General features: G+C 38.4%; 3 protein-coding genes and 1 pseudogene across 3 annotated transcripts; 1 reads left to right on the plus strand and 3 right to left on the minus strand.

Moving 5' to 3' along the window:
• Window positions 1-121: 121 nt before the first annotated feature.
• Window positions 122-2,616, minus strand: LOC106355184 (annotated as a pseudogene).
• Window positions 2,617-6,204: 3,588 nt separating this feature from the next.
• Window positions 6,205-10,018, minus strand: LOC106358089 (histidine kinase 3-like). Its single transcript, NM_001315852.1, is given in 10 exon segments — window positions 6,205-6,457; window positions 6,537-7,636; window positions 7,712-7,810; window positions 7,890-8,119; window positions 8,221-8,272; window positions 8,351-8,537; window positions 8,626-8,838; window positions 8,931-9,100; window positions 9,192-9,464; window positions 9,542-10,018. Coding segments are annotated over 10 exon segments (3,054 nt in total).
• Window positions 10,019-11,621: 1,603 nt separating this feature from the next.
• LOC125576125 lies at window positions 11,622-13,898 on the plus strand. Its single transcript, XM_048735499.1, has one exon. It carries the CDS (start codon window positions 11,622-11,624, stop codon window positions 13,896-13,898), a length of 2,277 nt encoding a protein of 758 aa, XP_048591456.1.
• Window positions 13,899-14,289: 391 nt separating this feature from the next.
• Window positions 14,290-14,819, minus strand: LOC106453425 (uncharacterized protein At4g04775-like). Its single transcript, XM_013895672.2, has 2 exons — window positions 14,664-14,819; window positions 14,290-14,592 (listed from the first exon to the last, which is right to left on the minus strand). Exons 1-2 carry the CDS (start codon window positions 14,817-14,819, stop codon window positions 14,290-14,292), a joined length of 459 nt encoding a protein of 152 aa, XP_013751126.2.
• Window positions 14,820-16,704: the final 1,885 nt, after the last annotated feature.

The raw sequence follows: 16,704 nt of genomic DNA on the forward strand, positions 1-16,704 counted from the left end.
TAAAATAGTTTAACAAAACATAAACGAAGGTGACGTTTTTACATTATGAAAAAGTAATTGTGGGTTTAAAATGTTTGGGCTCAAATTATGTTGGGCTCTATGTCTAAAACATGATTTGAACTTAAAAACTGAAAATAAAATAAAACGTTAGGTTATCTTTCTTTTTTTTCTCCGTCGTCGGGACAACATCACCTGTGGAATCCCTGGCATGATTAGAGCTTAAGTTTGTGAGATTGGGGAGCAATAATAGTGTGATGCGTTATTGAAGAGGAGTTTACTTACATCAGTTAGGCTTCATCCGCATCATTCCATTGTCGTTGGTCCTCGGGTGCTTCGTCGTCGTCGGAATCTGCAAAAGAAAAGGTTTTTAATTTGTTAAGTAAGATGTCTTTTATTTCTTTTAGATTTGGTTGCTAAAAACATAATTCATTCAGTTTTCCTTTCTTGTTTGGAGATTACAGGGATAAAACCGTAGATCACAGAATCATGTAAGAAAAATAGAGAAAAATCATTAGTTGTTCATAAAAAAAACCATAGACAAAACCAAAACAAAAAGATGAAGACACGTTTCATATATGAACAAAGAATAAGCAAAGCAGAGTTAAAGTGATAAAAAATAAGTTAGAAACAATCATCACCAGTTCATCAAGGAGGAGAATGGTGATGCCCATAAACTCTCCATTCTTGTTAATGTTCCTGGAATCCTATAATCAGATGAGCCGACCAACAATGGACTGAGTGGACCTTCCAAGGCGGAGAGAGTCGAAGGTGGAGTAGGGAACGGCGGCTGAAGCGGCTGGAGCAGCTGGATAAGTCATTTTCGTGACGGATGTGAGAAAGTAAAGCGATCGGAAAACTGAGAAAGAAAAGTTTGAGATAAGATGGAGCTTTTACCTCGAGGAATTCTATATATATGAGAGCTCTGAAGGCGTTAGAGGAGAAACTACGCGTTTGGTAGGCGCAAAACGTGTGTAGAGCCTTAAAGATCGACCATAATAACTGATTGCCGGAAGGGGAATCGCAAGCGACGAAGGAGATGGTGAAGATAGCGGCTTCCCTAATCTTCTTAGCTTTGTCCGTATCACCACTTTGGGCAGATACAAAGCCTAATAAACAGAAAATCAATAAGTTCAAAGCCTACTTTTTATCGAAGTCCATTTGTTACCCATCAATTAAAAAAAAAAAAGTGGTATCCACAATGTTATATTAGTTTCCGACCTTTATAATATATATTAGTTTCGACCATCAATGTACAAAGTATCCTTTAGTGCAATGGTATAGTTGTGGGTGCTGATATTTTAATAACCCGGGTTTGAGCCTCATATTTGACATTTTTTCACACTTTTAAAAAGTGGAACTCACAAACCGCTGACGTGTCGCATCAGAAGGAGATAAACTCTCATATTATATAGTAGATTATACTCTTTCACTTTCAATATTGATGATATTTTAGGTGATTATTTTTGCTTTATAATAAATGATGTTTTGACATATTTAATTTTTATTTATCAAAAATTTTGTAACCAATTAAATTTTTATTATTTTTGTTTATGATTAGATAAATTAGTTTAAAATTATATTTCAATAATTTTTTTGTTCAAAGAACCAAAATTTCTTAATACGTGTTGAGAAAACCAAAATTCCATATATTATAAAACATAGGGAGTAAAAAAAAATGATGAAACAAACTCATGATAACCTCTCAATGCTTTCTTTTTCTTCTCCAACTATTCTTACTAATATATACACCGTCCAATTGATACAAGCAGTAAAAAACAAATTATTAGTAATGATTTTATTTCCCATCTTTTGTTTGTTTCTATTCCACCTTTGAATGATGAATAAGCTATTTCGTTTTTCAAAAGCATTATTGGCTTCTCTTAACTAGAATTGTTCATGACAACTTTTGACTTATAAAACTTGTTCGTGTGAAGACTTTATCTCCGGTTCAAAATTTATCATTATAACCCGGTCCGATTTGAAGGGAAATAGTTTAACTGTATTTGGAGAACCATGTTGAGAACCATGTTGAGACAAGTCAACAAGAATACAAAAGCATAACAACAATGGGCAAAAGTAACTTCAAGACAACATTAAAGATGGATATTTTATAGGAAAAAACTATCAAAATTCTTCATAACAAGTAGCAAACAGGAAGTTAACACATTCTACAGTATAAAGGAAAAAGAGATAAACCAGTAGAAGAGAGATTCTCATATTGAAAATGGATCTCCTAGCTTGAATGATGATTAGTGTACGCCATGCCTCCGCTAGTTGCAGTCCTGATGATCTGGAAGAGAGCTGCAAGAAAGCATGTAAGAAGGTTAGTAAATATATGGATACACACATACACATAAGATGCTGCCAACAATAATCAAGGAGCATGGAGCTATTTGGTGCCCTGAACATAACATATAACTTGAACCAAAAATAAAGGTAAAAGAGATTGGTAAAACTCACATGAACCAATGACAATGAAGACAAAGAAACTGAGGAGGATGGGTCCGATAGGGTAGTCCTTGCCCTTCTTGGTTGTGGTCTCAGGAACAAAACCTCTTTTAGTAATGTTCTTGTCAAACCTCGCTATCTTCTGTCTGCCAGTCTCTCTGAAGTTGTTTGAAATTATTAAAATCAACTTAAAGAGTCAATAAGCATTAGTATACGTTGCCCATTGTTGTCTGATCTCAATGGTTCTTTATGGATCAAGAAATATATTCAGGATCAGAATCTCTTCAATAACCCTCATCAAACATCGAATATTTGGGTACGCGCAATATAGGCGCCTATGCAAATCAAAAGAGTAATTGGGAACATGGCCCGGTCTTAGAGATAGCAGAATGAAAAATTTGATTTGGACTCCCAAAATTTTAGTGATCAATATGTATATAGATTATTTGGTCCTTAAGTTTATTAAAGAAAATCTATAAATTTTGGAAATGGCTTTTGATTGGGAAATGGCAATTGAGATTTGATGTGATCATGGGCTGGTGTACGAAGCTATGAATATGAAAGACATTCAGAAATAAATCCATGATGTTAGGGAGCATGTCCAGCCCATTTTTTTCAAGTTACGAGTTCAAAAGGAGACATAAACAAGTGGTATATTTACTGTCCAAGAGGAGTTATGAAAATTAGGTGTTTCATTGCATATGGAAAGCTTCTCTCTCTTGCATAGAAAGAATGCTTGTTTCAAGAACATTTCTTCTCCTCTATGCACTAATTTTATCATTTCCCATGTAATAAGTATTTAGTTTTCTCACCAAGTTTAGTATCCTATAAATAATTTGTAATCTTCATGAAATAAAATAAGAGTTGAGTTTATATTTTTGGAAACCTTGAGAGTTATTCTCAAACCTGTTTTCGATCATGGTGTGTCATATCCATTGGTCAAAACTTTTTATGATTGTTGGTGTGTAATATCTTTCAATTTAACTTGGAGTGTCATATCCAAAGGCGATTGTTATAAGGTAAATCAGGAGCTATCCTGATCTTTCGACCAACATCTCTTGATCGTTTGTTGCTTTGGATTTATTCGGTGCAAGGCTTATCTCTTACCAATTTCAAAGTGTTTTTATTGGGAGGTTTTCCTCAAGATTCAGACAATTTCTAAATCAGTTGTAAGTTTTTCCCTCAAAAATGGAGAAACTCACTTCTAGTGTATTCCTAATTTTGAGGAAAAACGTATAACTTGAGATGCTCTTCGCCATGCAACATAACTCAAATATGAAAATGAGCTAATCCCTTGATTAGTAAAACTAGAGATGGCATGATACGAAATATCACATAATTCAAAATACAAACATCATTGTGAATCCTTTGATAGTTGGGCCCTGTTTGTTTGCCCACCCAGGTGATCTATTTGGGTGAAGATGCAAATTGATGTTCGTTTAGTGCATTATAATGTTACATCCAGATGGATCACCCAGCTAAACTCATCTCAAATTCTCATCCAAATGAAGGTGAGTCTTGATGGTGCATCTGGATGCAGATGCATCTAGTTCAGTCCAAAATAATAAATGACAAAAGTGACCTTTTAAAATCAAAATATTATTTTCAAACCGTAAATTCTATTTTTTTTGCATATACATTTTTTCGCTATAACCGAAAAAATGTATTTTCTCGCAAAACGGAAAAACACACTTTCCCGCCAAAACCGCAAGATGCATTTTTCCGCAAAAAAACATAAAACACACATTTTCATTAAAACACATTTTTCAGCTAAACCAGTAAAACCACACTTTTCGACCAAAACCCAAAAAACACATATTCCCGCCAAAACTTCAAAAGCATTTTCCGGCCAGAACCGCAAAAAGCATTTTCCCGCCAAAACCGGAAACAACGCATTTTCTCGCCAAAACAAAAAAAAAACGCATTTTCTCGCCAAAACCGAAAAATACAATTTTCTCGCCAAAACTGGAAAACAGAAGTTTCCCGACAAAACCAGAAAACATAATTTTCCCACCAAAACCAGAAAAATGCATTTTCTCGCTAAAATCAGAAAACGTATTTTCCCGCCAAAACCAGAAAAATGTATTTTCCCGCCAAAACCGGAAAAACGCATTTTCCCACCAAAACCGGAAAACGCATTTTCCCGCCAAAACCGGAAAAATGTATTTTACCGCCAAAACCGGAAAATGAAATTTTACCGCCAAAACCGGAAAAACGCATTTTCCGCCAAAACCGGAAAAACGCATATTCCCGCCAAAAACCGGAGCGCATTTTCCCGCCAAAACCGAAAAATTGAATTTTTTTCCGCCAAAACGAGGAAAAAAAAAACTTATTTTCTCGCCAAAACCGGAAAATCGCATTTTCCCGCCAAAACCGGAAAAGCGCACTTTCCCGCCAAAACCGGAAAAATGTATTTTCCCGCCAAAGCTGGAAAAATGTATTTTCCCACCAAAATCGTGAAAAAAAACTTTTCATGCAAAACACTTTTCTCGCCAAAACTTCAAAACACACTTTTTCCGTCCAACCCGCAAAAAACGTATTTTTCCGCCAAACCCATAAAACGTATTTTTCCGCCAAAACCATAAAAATGCACTTTTTCGCGAAAAACACATATTTCCTCAAAAACCGCAAAAATATTTTCAGCCAAAACCGTAAAAATGCTATTTTTCCGCCGAAACGTAAAAAATTATATTTTAGTCATTTTATTAACAAGTCCACCTAGATGGAGATGAAAGTTAAAAAATGACAAGCAAACAAACATAGTTGCATTCAGATGATTCATTTGGATGTATGGACGAAATGAAAAAACGAACAACACCCAGATGAATCATCTGGATAAGACATCTAGATGGACCATCTGGATGCATCTTCCAGATATACAAACGAACAGGGCCTTGTAGGCTACAACTTGTAGCTCATGAGACAATCAAATCCTAATACCATACATTTCTGATTCAGTTCGCAGAAAGAAAAAAACAATGCCCAATGATTCTATTGACAAAAAAACAAAGCATAAGAAGGGTGATGTACAACAAATAGAGATCGCATTATATACCATGATTACGCCAGAGAAGAAAGTGAACAATAGAATCGGAAACTGGTTTTCTCTCACGTCTTATTATTAAGTGATCGGTAATGCAACTCAACGCGCACGGCCATTCTCTGATTGGATAACGAGACGTGAGAAATCTCGTCTGAAAGCATTTTCTTAACAAGTTGCTAAAACGAAGAAAGAATTGTGTTTACTTACTTGTTAATTGTTATATAGACAGAAAACAAAAAGAGACTACACGAGTTTAGTTAGTTTGTAAGAGGCAGATCCAGTCAGTGTAAAGCAGAGGAGAGAAAGTAAGCCTTTGGATTTAAGTAAGCTATCTTCAACTTCATATCACAAGCCGTATCTATATATGTAGTAAACGTCGCTGATAACGAAGAAGCTGCACTGTTTCTAACATAAGAATCCTAAATCATTCACACACATACACACATTCTATGTCTCCCTCCCCTTCCCTCCTGCCCAAAGCAAGTCAGCAACTCATCTACAAAGTTTTGGTCTCCCATATCAACAGAAGAGAAGAAAATAAAAACTTTACAGTGGAAACGGGTCTAACTTCTGACCTTGCCCACTATCTGGTCACACATGCCTTTCTATATACACTCTTTTGCAATCCTCGTCAAGCTGTTTCTTCTTTTTTTTTGTTTCCTACACGAGTTTTTGTGTTCCTTAGCCGTTCTTCTTCGCCAGCCTATTCCCACTTATGATTCTGTATCTGAAGGCGAATTGAAAAAACGAGAAACTTCTCTGTACAACTGCTCTGCTTCAAAGGGTTTTGATACATACCCATCCATTCCACACTTTAGACATTCCTCTTGTGTTGCTTGAATCACATCAGCCGTCATTGCTAACACCGGAAGATGCCATCTTGATCTCTTACCTTCCTCTACTGTCAACGCCTCCCCATTGTTCATCTCCTCTTCCATACCCCGTATTCTCCTCGTAGCCTCAAACCTGCAGAAAGACATCTCAAGCATTTATTACATATTTTCAAACATTATCACAAACCTTGCTGTAACATTCAAGACATTACCCATCCATTTCTGGCATCTGAATGTCCATGAAGCAAGCATCGAACTCGTGTGGTGGCTTAAGCAATGAGACTGCCTTTACCCCGCTCTCAGCACAGACCACATCAGCTCCATACTTTTTCAAAGCTCCTGCTGCCACCCTGAGGTTCACGTTGTTATCATCCACAATTAGTATTTTTCTGCCAAGGAGAAGATTCCTGAGAATCAAAGCAGGAGGTCCCTTGCGTTGAGGAGTTTCCCTCTTCCCAATACCTAACCCTCTCTGCAAAGTTGCTGCCAGCATACTCGCCCTTAACGGCTTCACTATCAACACTGGAGGGTCTATAACGTTGCTTAAAGTATCTGATACTGAGGTGTCTATTGAATTTGCTAACAAAAACAGTTTAGGAGAATGGACAAGAGGGTCCTTAACGAACACATCAGCTTCTTTATTCCACACTTCTTGCTCTATGAGTATCATATTCACAGTGGTAGCGTAAGTCTTCATGAAACGTAGAGCCTGATCAACAGATGTAACTACCTCAACTCGGATTCCTAGACGCTGAAAATGGTACCACGAGACTTGTGCCCGAGCGGGCCTATGGTCCACAAGTACAGCGTTCATTCCCTCAAACTCGGGCTGATTATTGTTATGCAGTTCACTCTTTCTTTCAGTTGAATGCACGCCATTAGCAAACACGACAGTAAACGTGAACGTGGACCCAACCTTGGGAGTACTCGAGAATCCAATTTCTCCCTTCATCAGTCCTACTAGACACTTGCTTATGCTGAGCCCGATCCCTGTGCCTCCATGCGTCCTGGATATAGATGGTCCAACTTGCATGAACGGTGTGAAAATGCGTGACTGCGCTTCTACAGGGATCCCTACGCCAGTATCCTCAACTGAGACGACTAGGTTGATTTCAGATGGTGCTAGTGCTAAGCTCCTATGTCCATTGGAACTGAAAGCTTTGAAGTTTTGCCAGCTTCTCTTCCGGTCTGCAACTGGAAGCCCGCTCAGTGTGTTTTCTGTAGATGATGATGATGATGTCTCTACATCACTAGAGTCTAGTAGCTCCTCCACCAGATGAACAGTTACAAAGATGTGACCTTTCTCAGTGAACTGCCAGGATGTTTATAACTGATCAGCTATCAACTAGGGATGCATGGAATGATAAGGAAAGTATATCACATTTACCTTAATGGAATTACCCATAAGATTTGTGAGTATTTGTCGAAACCTTCCAGGATCCCCAATTAACATTTCTGGAACACGGTCAGATATGTATACTGCCAACTGCATTTCATCAGCAACACTTACAAGTTACAAACAAACCTTTGCTTAGCAAATCATTAAAGATCATTTGTGTGTTTACCTCTAGCCCTTTTTCTTGGGACTTGCCAGAGAAGAGTGACAGGACATCATCTAATATTCCTCTCAAATCAAACCGCACCTCCTCAAGCTCAACCTTTCCAGATTCGATCTTTGCTTGATCCAGTACCTCGTTTATTAGCGACACTAAAGCTTTCCCACTTGCCTGTGCGGTCCTAACGTAATCCTGTTGTGTAACATCTAACTCTGTGTCCATAAGCATATGGAGCATTCCTACAGCCCAAATCAAAAGTGGAAGATATTTAGTTCAGCTTTTTTCTTGAGTAATAATATTCATGGAAGAGAGGTGAGATAAGGAGTTTGATGATACTCACCAAGAACACCATTCATTGGAGTTCTGATTTCATGTGATACAGTGGCAAGGAACTGCATAAAAGAAGTTAGATTACAACCCCTCCCTCTATCAGTGGAAAGCTATCAATTGGGGATGATGTATGTACGTACCTGTGACTTGGCGACATCTGCTGCTTCAGCCTTTTTCTTGAGCAGCTCCATTTTATGACAATCTTCTTCTGCTCTGCGTATTCGACTTAAGGTTGCATGGAATATATGTGCAACAAGCAACGCAATCACAAGGATACCAAAAGATGTCACCATCGATTGCACTGGCCATGGTGGTTTCTGCTTAAACCTGCAAAGAGGAAGAAAGCTCACAACCGAGTGTTAGCACCTGGAGCAAACAAGAAGAAACTGAAGACATGCTGAATTGGCCAAAGTACCTGCAACGCATTTCATGCTTTCTAAATGGATCGCCGAAGTTGAGTGGACTAACATGTTCCAACCCATCAGCCGACACATGAGAACCATACATGCTAATGGGCTGAGAGTGGTTGGTGGTATCGTATACATTGACAAGAATCGTTTGCTTGCTAGCCAGCTGCTGAAGCAAGTTTTCCACCAAGGTTTCAATGTCAAACACTCCACCAAGATACCTTGAGGGACACATCAAAAGAGATGAAATAAGTAAAACTGAAATGTTCAAACTCCGTGTTTATTTATTTATTTACACGGCTATGGTACAAACCCGTTAGTAGCCTCAATTCTCTCATTTGGGGTTGCATTGGAAGGAAGATCTCTCTTGTATACAGCAAACGTCAAGATCACCCCAAGTCTATTCGTCTTTATCAGTGGGAAAGGAGCTGTCAAAACCCCTTTACCTGATCTCCTGGCCCGCAACACGTTTTCACGATCTTCCTGTCAATAAAGAAAAAACTCAGTGCAGTGAGTGAGCATTGCTCCAAACTATAAAGCAGAGATTGAATATGAACAAGCCATGTGTTCTTACTTTCCCGGACAGCATATCGAGAGAAATAACGTGGGAAACCGTGTCCTGAGCAAAGATGACAGGAGCATACTCCTGTTGAACAGGAGATGGTTCCAAAGCTTCAGTGTCATAGTCATCCTTGTGAACAGGGTTCTGTTCCATCCTCCTGATAGTCCAACCTTGCTGCCTCTCAAACTCTTGCCTCTCTGAGTGGAGCACTCTCACCGCATATGCAACACCACTCGTGAGAGGCCTCTCAAAGGAAGTTCTATCAGTGTACTCCGAGAACGTCCTCTACAAAAAAAAAAGCTTCTTCACGTCAGTATATATAGTGAATGAATGATTGGGAGACAAGAAGAAGAAGAGGAGACCTGATCGATGGCAGAAGGAAACTTGGAATGGTGGAAGGTGGAGATCAAGATAGACATAGCTTGAACATGATTCATGCTAACGTTGAACTGATCCTGGAGCATACGAGCTCTCTCGTCGCACATACTAGCAAGCGTCTCTTTCCTCTTGTCCATAGCTTGAGAGGTAAGGCACCAGAAAGTCCAGAAAGAAATCAAAACCCAGGAGACGACCCAAGCAACCAGCACCTTCCTCCAAAAAGTCTTGCCGAATCTAACGGAGCCAAAGAGATGATGAGAGAAACTCGGCGGGATCTTGAGTCCGCTTGTGGAGATCTTGTTCCAGAGGAAGCACATCTTATTATGATTCTTCATCTTAGTCTTGTCCGGATCAAGAGGAGACTTGTCGGCATCAAGGAACCAGGAAAGGAACCAGCAGCATAGCATCCAGAAGAGCTGCCCAATCTTCAGACAAAACCCTAGCACGTGGAACAGACTCATCCACCACTTGAAAAACACACACACGATCAAACCCCAGAACCAGAGAAGAATCACAGATCCTTGTTGTCTCTCCCACAAACAAAGAAGAGAGAAAAAAAAAAGGAAACCAAAGACAGAGGAGAACGTGTCAGATTAGACTAACCAAAGTCTCAAAATCAAAGTGAGAGATCAAAATAGCCCTTTTACTTAATCAAAGATAACGACAGATAAAAGAGAGGAAATAGCCAAAACCAAAAATAAAAGGCTGAAACAGCAACTTAAGATAGGTTCCAAAGTGAGAGAGATTCCTCCAAATCCAAAACAGTAAACAGATATTGTGTACGTGAATTGGCTAGAGTATGGTCCTCCAATACAACATGTGATGATGGTGATGATGAGAGCAAGAAGAAGTAGATAGAGACAATAAAGGTGAAAAGGGAGCTTGAGTGGATATCTAATGGAAGGGAGGAACTAAGAAGCAGAAGAAGAAGAATCAATCTACCATTGGGAAAGATGAGAAGAATATGGTGGAAGACAAATGTCGGCTTCCTCTTCTCTCCTATGTTCCTTATCTTTCTATTTCTTTTTTCTTACTTCTATATTATTATAATCATCTCAAGCATATGTACTACTTCATAAACGAATAATTTTAAAAATTCATTTCTGAAATTCCGTGGTACTGTTAAAAACTCGATTCTATAGCAAATTGAGATTTGTTTTTCTGTTTAAAATCTCTTAACCTGTTCTTTTTTTTTGAATTAATCAGCACTACCATCGTTATTAATAGTATAGATATACACATCATTTCAAATGATTGGTAAAATAACTTATCCGATCTTATTAAATAAAGAAAAAATTGCCAAAACGGAATAGAAAAACAAGTACATTGTCCCTTTGCCATAAATCTCTTTTTGGTCAGATTTGGACTTAGGTACCCCTGATGAACTTTGAAAAATCATATCAATTATTTTAAGAATCCTAAAAATATGGAAAAATATACAAAATGTATATAAACAAGAGACAAACATATGAAAAATACTTTGGTTGACTAAATAATTGTGGAACACAATTTCATATTTTGGTCTACCGATGGCAGAAAACATAATCTAGTGTCTACGAGGATGTAGATTGCATATTCGGTTAACTACATAAATATCTGCAAACACCAGAAATTTAAATCGACCATTTGTTATAATTCTAGCATGATAGAATTGAACGACTACTCTTTCTTTTATTTCTGAACTACGGTAGACATGGTAGAAGTAAACGACTACCATAACTTTTATTTCTGAACTACGGTAGATTTGATTTACTATTATTTCCTGATATAACTACAGAGGCCAAATGACAAAATCTGCCATGTTTCACGAGTCTGCCATAATATTATTCCATAATCTACCACATTCCTTTATTCTTCGGACAACGTAATGTACGTTCTACGAATTTCGAATTGTATAGTTTCCTTAAATATCTCCATAATCTGGTAAGAGAATATCTTCTAAATCTATTTTCCTTAAATTTCGTGTATTCCAAGTAATTTTTTTAAAAAAAATCGTGGTCTTCTTCTTGGTGAGAGGATTTTGATATTTTTCATCCAAAAATTTTGAATTTCTTGTTGAAGAAGATGCATATCTATGCTTCTTGTGGGTTGTGGAAATTTGATCCCCTTAAAGGATGGGGATTTGCGGTTGATACGAACAAACGAGGTAGAGTATTGTACATGGAATTGACAAGTTCCTTTGAAGACCTAAGCCGTATGGTTTTAGAAGATTTTGGAATTGACCAAAACCTTGTCGAGCTTGAGTTAAGCTACTTACCTATGGAGTTAATCGGTTCAATAGACTGTCCTCCAGTTATCATTGAGAGTGATCGGCAAGTCAAAAATTTTCTTACTTATGTACGTGGAAAAACTTCTACAAGGTTGTGTGTGTCTACTTCACCTATCAGTGGAAACAACAGCAACATTGGGGTTGATAATGAGAAATCTAGCTCGCCTATCAGAGAACAAGGTGAACCTTCCTCGTTTCCACCTCGAGCTGACAGTGTTCGTTCATCTGAATCAAGCAAGGATGTTGAAGATAATTCCAACTCAAACGCCAATAAAGAAGATGATGTTCTCGCCATTAAAGCAAAAGAAGACGATAATGGAAAAAGTGTTCGGTTTTCTTTGGTGGATGTTGTGAAGAGGGGTGAAACGTTTCAAAACAAAACCATGTTGAAAGCAACTATGGAAATGTCGGCAATGACGCATAATTTCGATTACAAAGTTGTGAAATCTGACAGAAACCTTTGGTACATCCGATGCAAATACAACCCTTGCAAATGGAGTGTTCGAGCTGAGGGGTTATCAGGTTCCACATATTTCATCATCAAAAAATATGTGGCGGATCATACATGCGCTGCGTCGAGTATGAATAATGGTGGTCGGACAGCTTCTGCAAAGACAATTGGCAGTCTAATAATGCATAGGTATGATGGTGTGAAAGAAGGTCCCAAAACAAATGATGTCATACAGATTATGAGGATGGAACATGGATGTGAGATATCTAAGTCCTTAGCATGGGATGCTCGGGAGTTTGCAATTAGCATGGTTAGAGGTATTCCAGAGAAGAGTTTTGGAAAAATTCCAAAGTACTTGCACATGCTGAGAGAAGCTAATCCAGGAACACATACGTTTTATGAAACCGATGTTGATGGTAGATTCAGATTTCTCTTCGTTTCGTTTGGCCAATCAGTACGAGGTTTTCAGACAGCCATGCGACAAGTTCTTGTGGTAGATGGGACATTTTTGAAGAGCAAATACAAAGGGGTCTTACTTGCTGCGACCGCTTTAGATGGAAACTCTAACTTGTATCCTGTTGCGTTTGCGGTTGTGGACTCAGAAAATGATCGTTCATGGGATTGGTTTATGAGACAGCTAAAGGTTGTTATTGCGGACGAGCATTCTCTAGCTTTTGTGTCAGACAGAAATGCCTCACTTTGTAAGGCAATAGAGAATGTGTATCCTCTTTCTCATCATGGAATTTGCATCCACCATTTGTTGAATAATGTGGTCACACATTACAGAGGAAAGGGACTGGCTGGATTAATTGCAAAAGCTTCTAAAGCTTATAGAGTCATTGATTTTCAGAAGCGATTCCAAGCTGTCTGCAATATTAGTCCAGCTATTGGAAAATATTTAACAGATGCAGATGTTACAAAGTGGGCTCGCTGTCAGTTTCCAGGATTCAGGTATGACATCAGAACGACTAACCCAGCTGAATCAATAAACTCTGCTTTGCGCACACCAAGAGAGTATCCAGTCATTCCTTTGTTGGATAGCATCAGAGAAATGCTGACCCGTTGGTTCTTCGAACGGCGCACACGAAGCAGGAAGCACACAAAACCATTAACTATTGCCATCGAGAAAAAGATAGACAGGCGGATTAATAAGGGTAAAACGTTTCTGGTTCAGCCAGTTGATGAGTACCGTTTTTTGGTTCGCGGAGATACAATCGACTGCCTGGTTGATTTGGATAGAAGAACCTGCTCATGTGGGAAATACGACCTACTGAAAATCCCATGTAGACACGCAATCAAGGCTGGTTTAACAGTTGGTCGAGCCCCATCCTCACTAACGGATGAAATGTACACGACTTCCACTTGGAGAACAGCTTATGAAGAAACTATCAATCCAATAGGTGTTCCGGAGGATAGTTGGGTTGTTCCAGATGATGTCTGGAATGCTAATGTGGAACCTCCTGAATCAAGAAGAGGAGCAGGAAGGAGAAGAAAGCGCAGATACGAGACGGTCGAAGACAAACTTCGTTCATCGCAAGGAGCTGAAGAAAAGAAGAGGCGCAGATGCAGTCGATGTGGCGAAGAGAATCATAACAGAGCTACATGCGACAGAGTGATTTAGTCAGTTCGTTGTTTTGGATTTTTCTTGCTTTTGATTAGCTTGTTTTCATTATGGTGTTGGTTACTTGATTTACTCGTTTTGCTTGGTTTTGGATTTTTTTGTTCTTGGTTATGGATATTAGACATCGTGTTATCTCTCTTGTATTTTTACTAGCTTCGTGAACAACATGAAGGAGAAGAAAATTGTGAACTGAAGCTACTAGCTTTGAAACAACATGAAGGAGAAGAAAAGTATTAGATTGTGAACTGAAGCTGATAATAGTCAGCAACCGAGAGTCAACAAGAAGCCATCAAGTGTATTATAGGCGATCATAATGAAAACAATAATGCAATCTTAAGCTATTTTGAACCCATCAAACTCAAACGACAAGCAACCAATCACTGAAACTTGATCAGACAGTAAGAGAAGTCCATATTCCCACGATTGCTCCCACAACAACCATAGCAACCGTCGTAATCTTTAGCTTCTGTTTCATATCCTGTGCAACTCTAGCAATCTCCAAGTTCACCTTCTCTTTGAACTTTTCTGACATCTCAGCTTCAACTCTAACAATTTCGGACTTCACTTTTTCCATAACCCTTTCTTCAAACTTTGTAATCTCTTGAGCAACTCTCTCATGTTTCGCATCTACCATCCGTATCTCGTCAATCAAAGCTTCATCAATCCATTTAAATAGATGATTCTCAGTTTTTCTCTATAGCAAAAGAAACCAAAAATCAGTCAGTATGGTGTTATGTGGAACACAAAATTGAAACATGGACTTACATCTCTTGCGATTTGACATCTGTAGAATCGTCGATACCTATTCTCCGCCGTCGATGAACCAAAAGTGGTTATACCCTCGCCACACCAACATGTTGTGGGCACACCATGATTAGAGATGCGAGGAAAACGAGCAGAAGAAGTCGTCGAACTGGTCATTGTTAATTCGTTTCGAGGCTCACAGGAATCGCAGACAAAGAACCCTAATCCCCTTTTCTCTCAAATTTATTTTTCTTAGGTTTCGACAACTGAAAAGAAAATCACGTCTTTGGGGGTGTGTGGATCCGGGTTCAGGGTCGGGTTTTAATAACTTTCGGGTGGGCCTACTGGGTATAAACCATAAACGGTTAATACTCTATAACCCTTATATTGACTGGTAAAATACTACACCCTAATACACAAAAATCGACATTTGACAATTGTAAGAAGACAAATTTTGAAAATACGAATTTCTATAACTCCAACTTAAAATCGTCTTTTGAATATACTTTAATTTTTATTTTTTAAAACAAAAAATTATTTTTCTTTCTTTATGTGATTTAGGGTATTGTATTTGAAACCTATCTATACTAAAGTTTTTGATATAACTTCAAGCTAATTTAGGGTGTAGGGTATGAATCATAGTTAATGTAGGATTTAGGGTATGAATCATAGCTAATAAACGGTTTAGTGTATGAATCATAGCTAATAAACGGTTTAGGGTATGAATCAAAGTTACTTTAGGTTCTAGAGTATGAATCGGAGCTGATTTAGGGTTTACGGTATTTTAGGGTTTAGAGTATATAATGACACCCTATGTGATTTATTTCCTTAAAGTAATTCATGAAACAGTAAAATAGTAGAAAAACCAATAATTCCATAACAATAAGAGTAATGTAAGAATCAATTAACCATGTCTTAAACCCAAAGAAGAAACAAACTTGAAATCTAAGAGGATCAAGCTAAAAATCATGAAGTCAACCGAGGTCAACAGGTTTCACCGGAGCACGTTTTGGAGGCTTAAATGTAGACATCCGAGATTGCAAGACCGCATCATTTGCTGCTTCCCAAAGATCAAAAGCTATCTTGTGTCGGGCTTCTTTGATGTTCTCGTCGTTCACCAATGAGAAATCTAATCCAAGTAGATGGCACTCTATGAACTTCAATGAATAAGCACCACAATCATTACCACTCATGTTTAGGCCGCGCATGGGGACATATGAAACAGTATACTGTTTCACATTGAAATCTTTCTTCCTCTCTGGCGACTGGACTGCCTTGACGATTCGTGGAATGAGGACGGCAAAAGCTTCGATGACCCTGTTGTTCTTCTTACCCCCACAATCGAAGACATCAATTGTCCGGTTCACAAGATTGACGCAAATAGAGATCCAGTGGATTTGGTTAACACATATAGGGATGTAGAGACGATCGACATCAACGCTCCATACTGAACCTGTGCTTCCATGATATGGAAGCTCGCCTCTTCCATACTCGAGAAAATTGTCGTCGATTTTGTACCCTCTCCTGTTTCCATCAAACTTCCCATAGGCCGTGATAATCTGATTACTGAACATACAGTTCAAAAATGCGACTCGGTCTGGACTCCACCGACGCAATGTGGTTTTCTCCCGAAACAAATACATCATGGCGTCCATGTCCTGAAAAAGACAATACAATTTTGTTTAGGAATGAGAACCAACAACAAAAAGCAATCTGCAAAATATTTCAGAGCTAAACTCACAAAGTTCTTCAACCAAATATTAGGCCCAATAATCCGCGAGGCTAACTCTGCATCAAATGTAGATGGCCCAATCTGAAGTACTCTGTAAAAAGAAAGCATTGCTGTGATGTTAGTGAAGAGGTAGATTTGAGGAAAAATAAATAAAACAATTCAAATAACTTACGTGGGATTCAATGTCCATTCAGTTAGTTTGGCCCATTTCTCTTCTGGAAGGAAAACTAGCTCGTAGTCTTTCGCTTTGCAACGAACTTCTAGATCATCACTATCAACCAAGAATGGTGTTTTGAAGATCTGTGGCCGAAACGAAGTCATTGGCGTAGT

Source organism: Brassica napus, chromosome A7 (genome assembly GCF_020379485.1).
Source record: "Brassica napus cultivar Da-Ae chromosome A7, Da-Ae, whole genome shotgun sequence".
In the NCBI taxonomy this organism is placed as follows: domain Eukaryota; kingdom Viridiplantae; phylum Streptophyta; class Magnoliopsida; order Brassicales; family Brassicaceae; genus Brassica; species Brassica napus.

What these genes read in the sequence shown, in the direction of transcription:
- LOC125576125 (XM_048735499.1), top strand. Translation starts at nt 11,622, where the DNA reads ATGCATATCTATGCTTCTTGTGGGTTGTGGAAATTTGATCCCCTTAAA.
- LOC106453425 (XM_013895672.2), bottom strand. Translation starts at nt 14,819, where the DNA reads ATGACCAGTTCGACGACTTCTTCTGCTCGTTTTCCTCGCATCTCTAAT. An exon ending in GATGTCAAATCGCAAGAGAT is followed by an intron (nt 14,593 to 14,663) that starts GTAAGTCCATGT and finishes CTTTTGCTATAG; the next exon opens with AGAAAAACTGAGAATCATCT.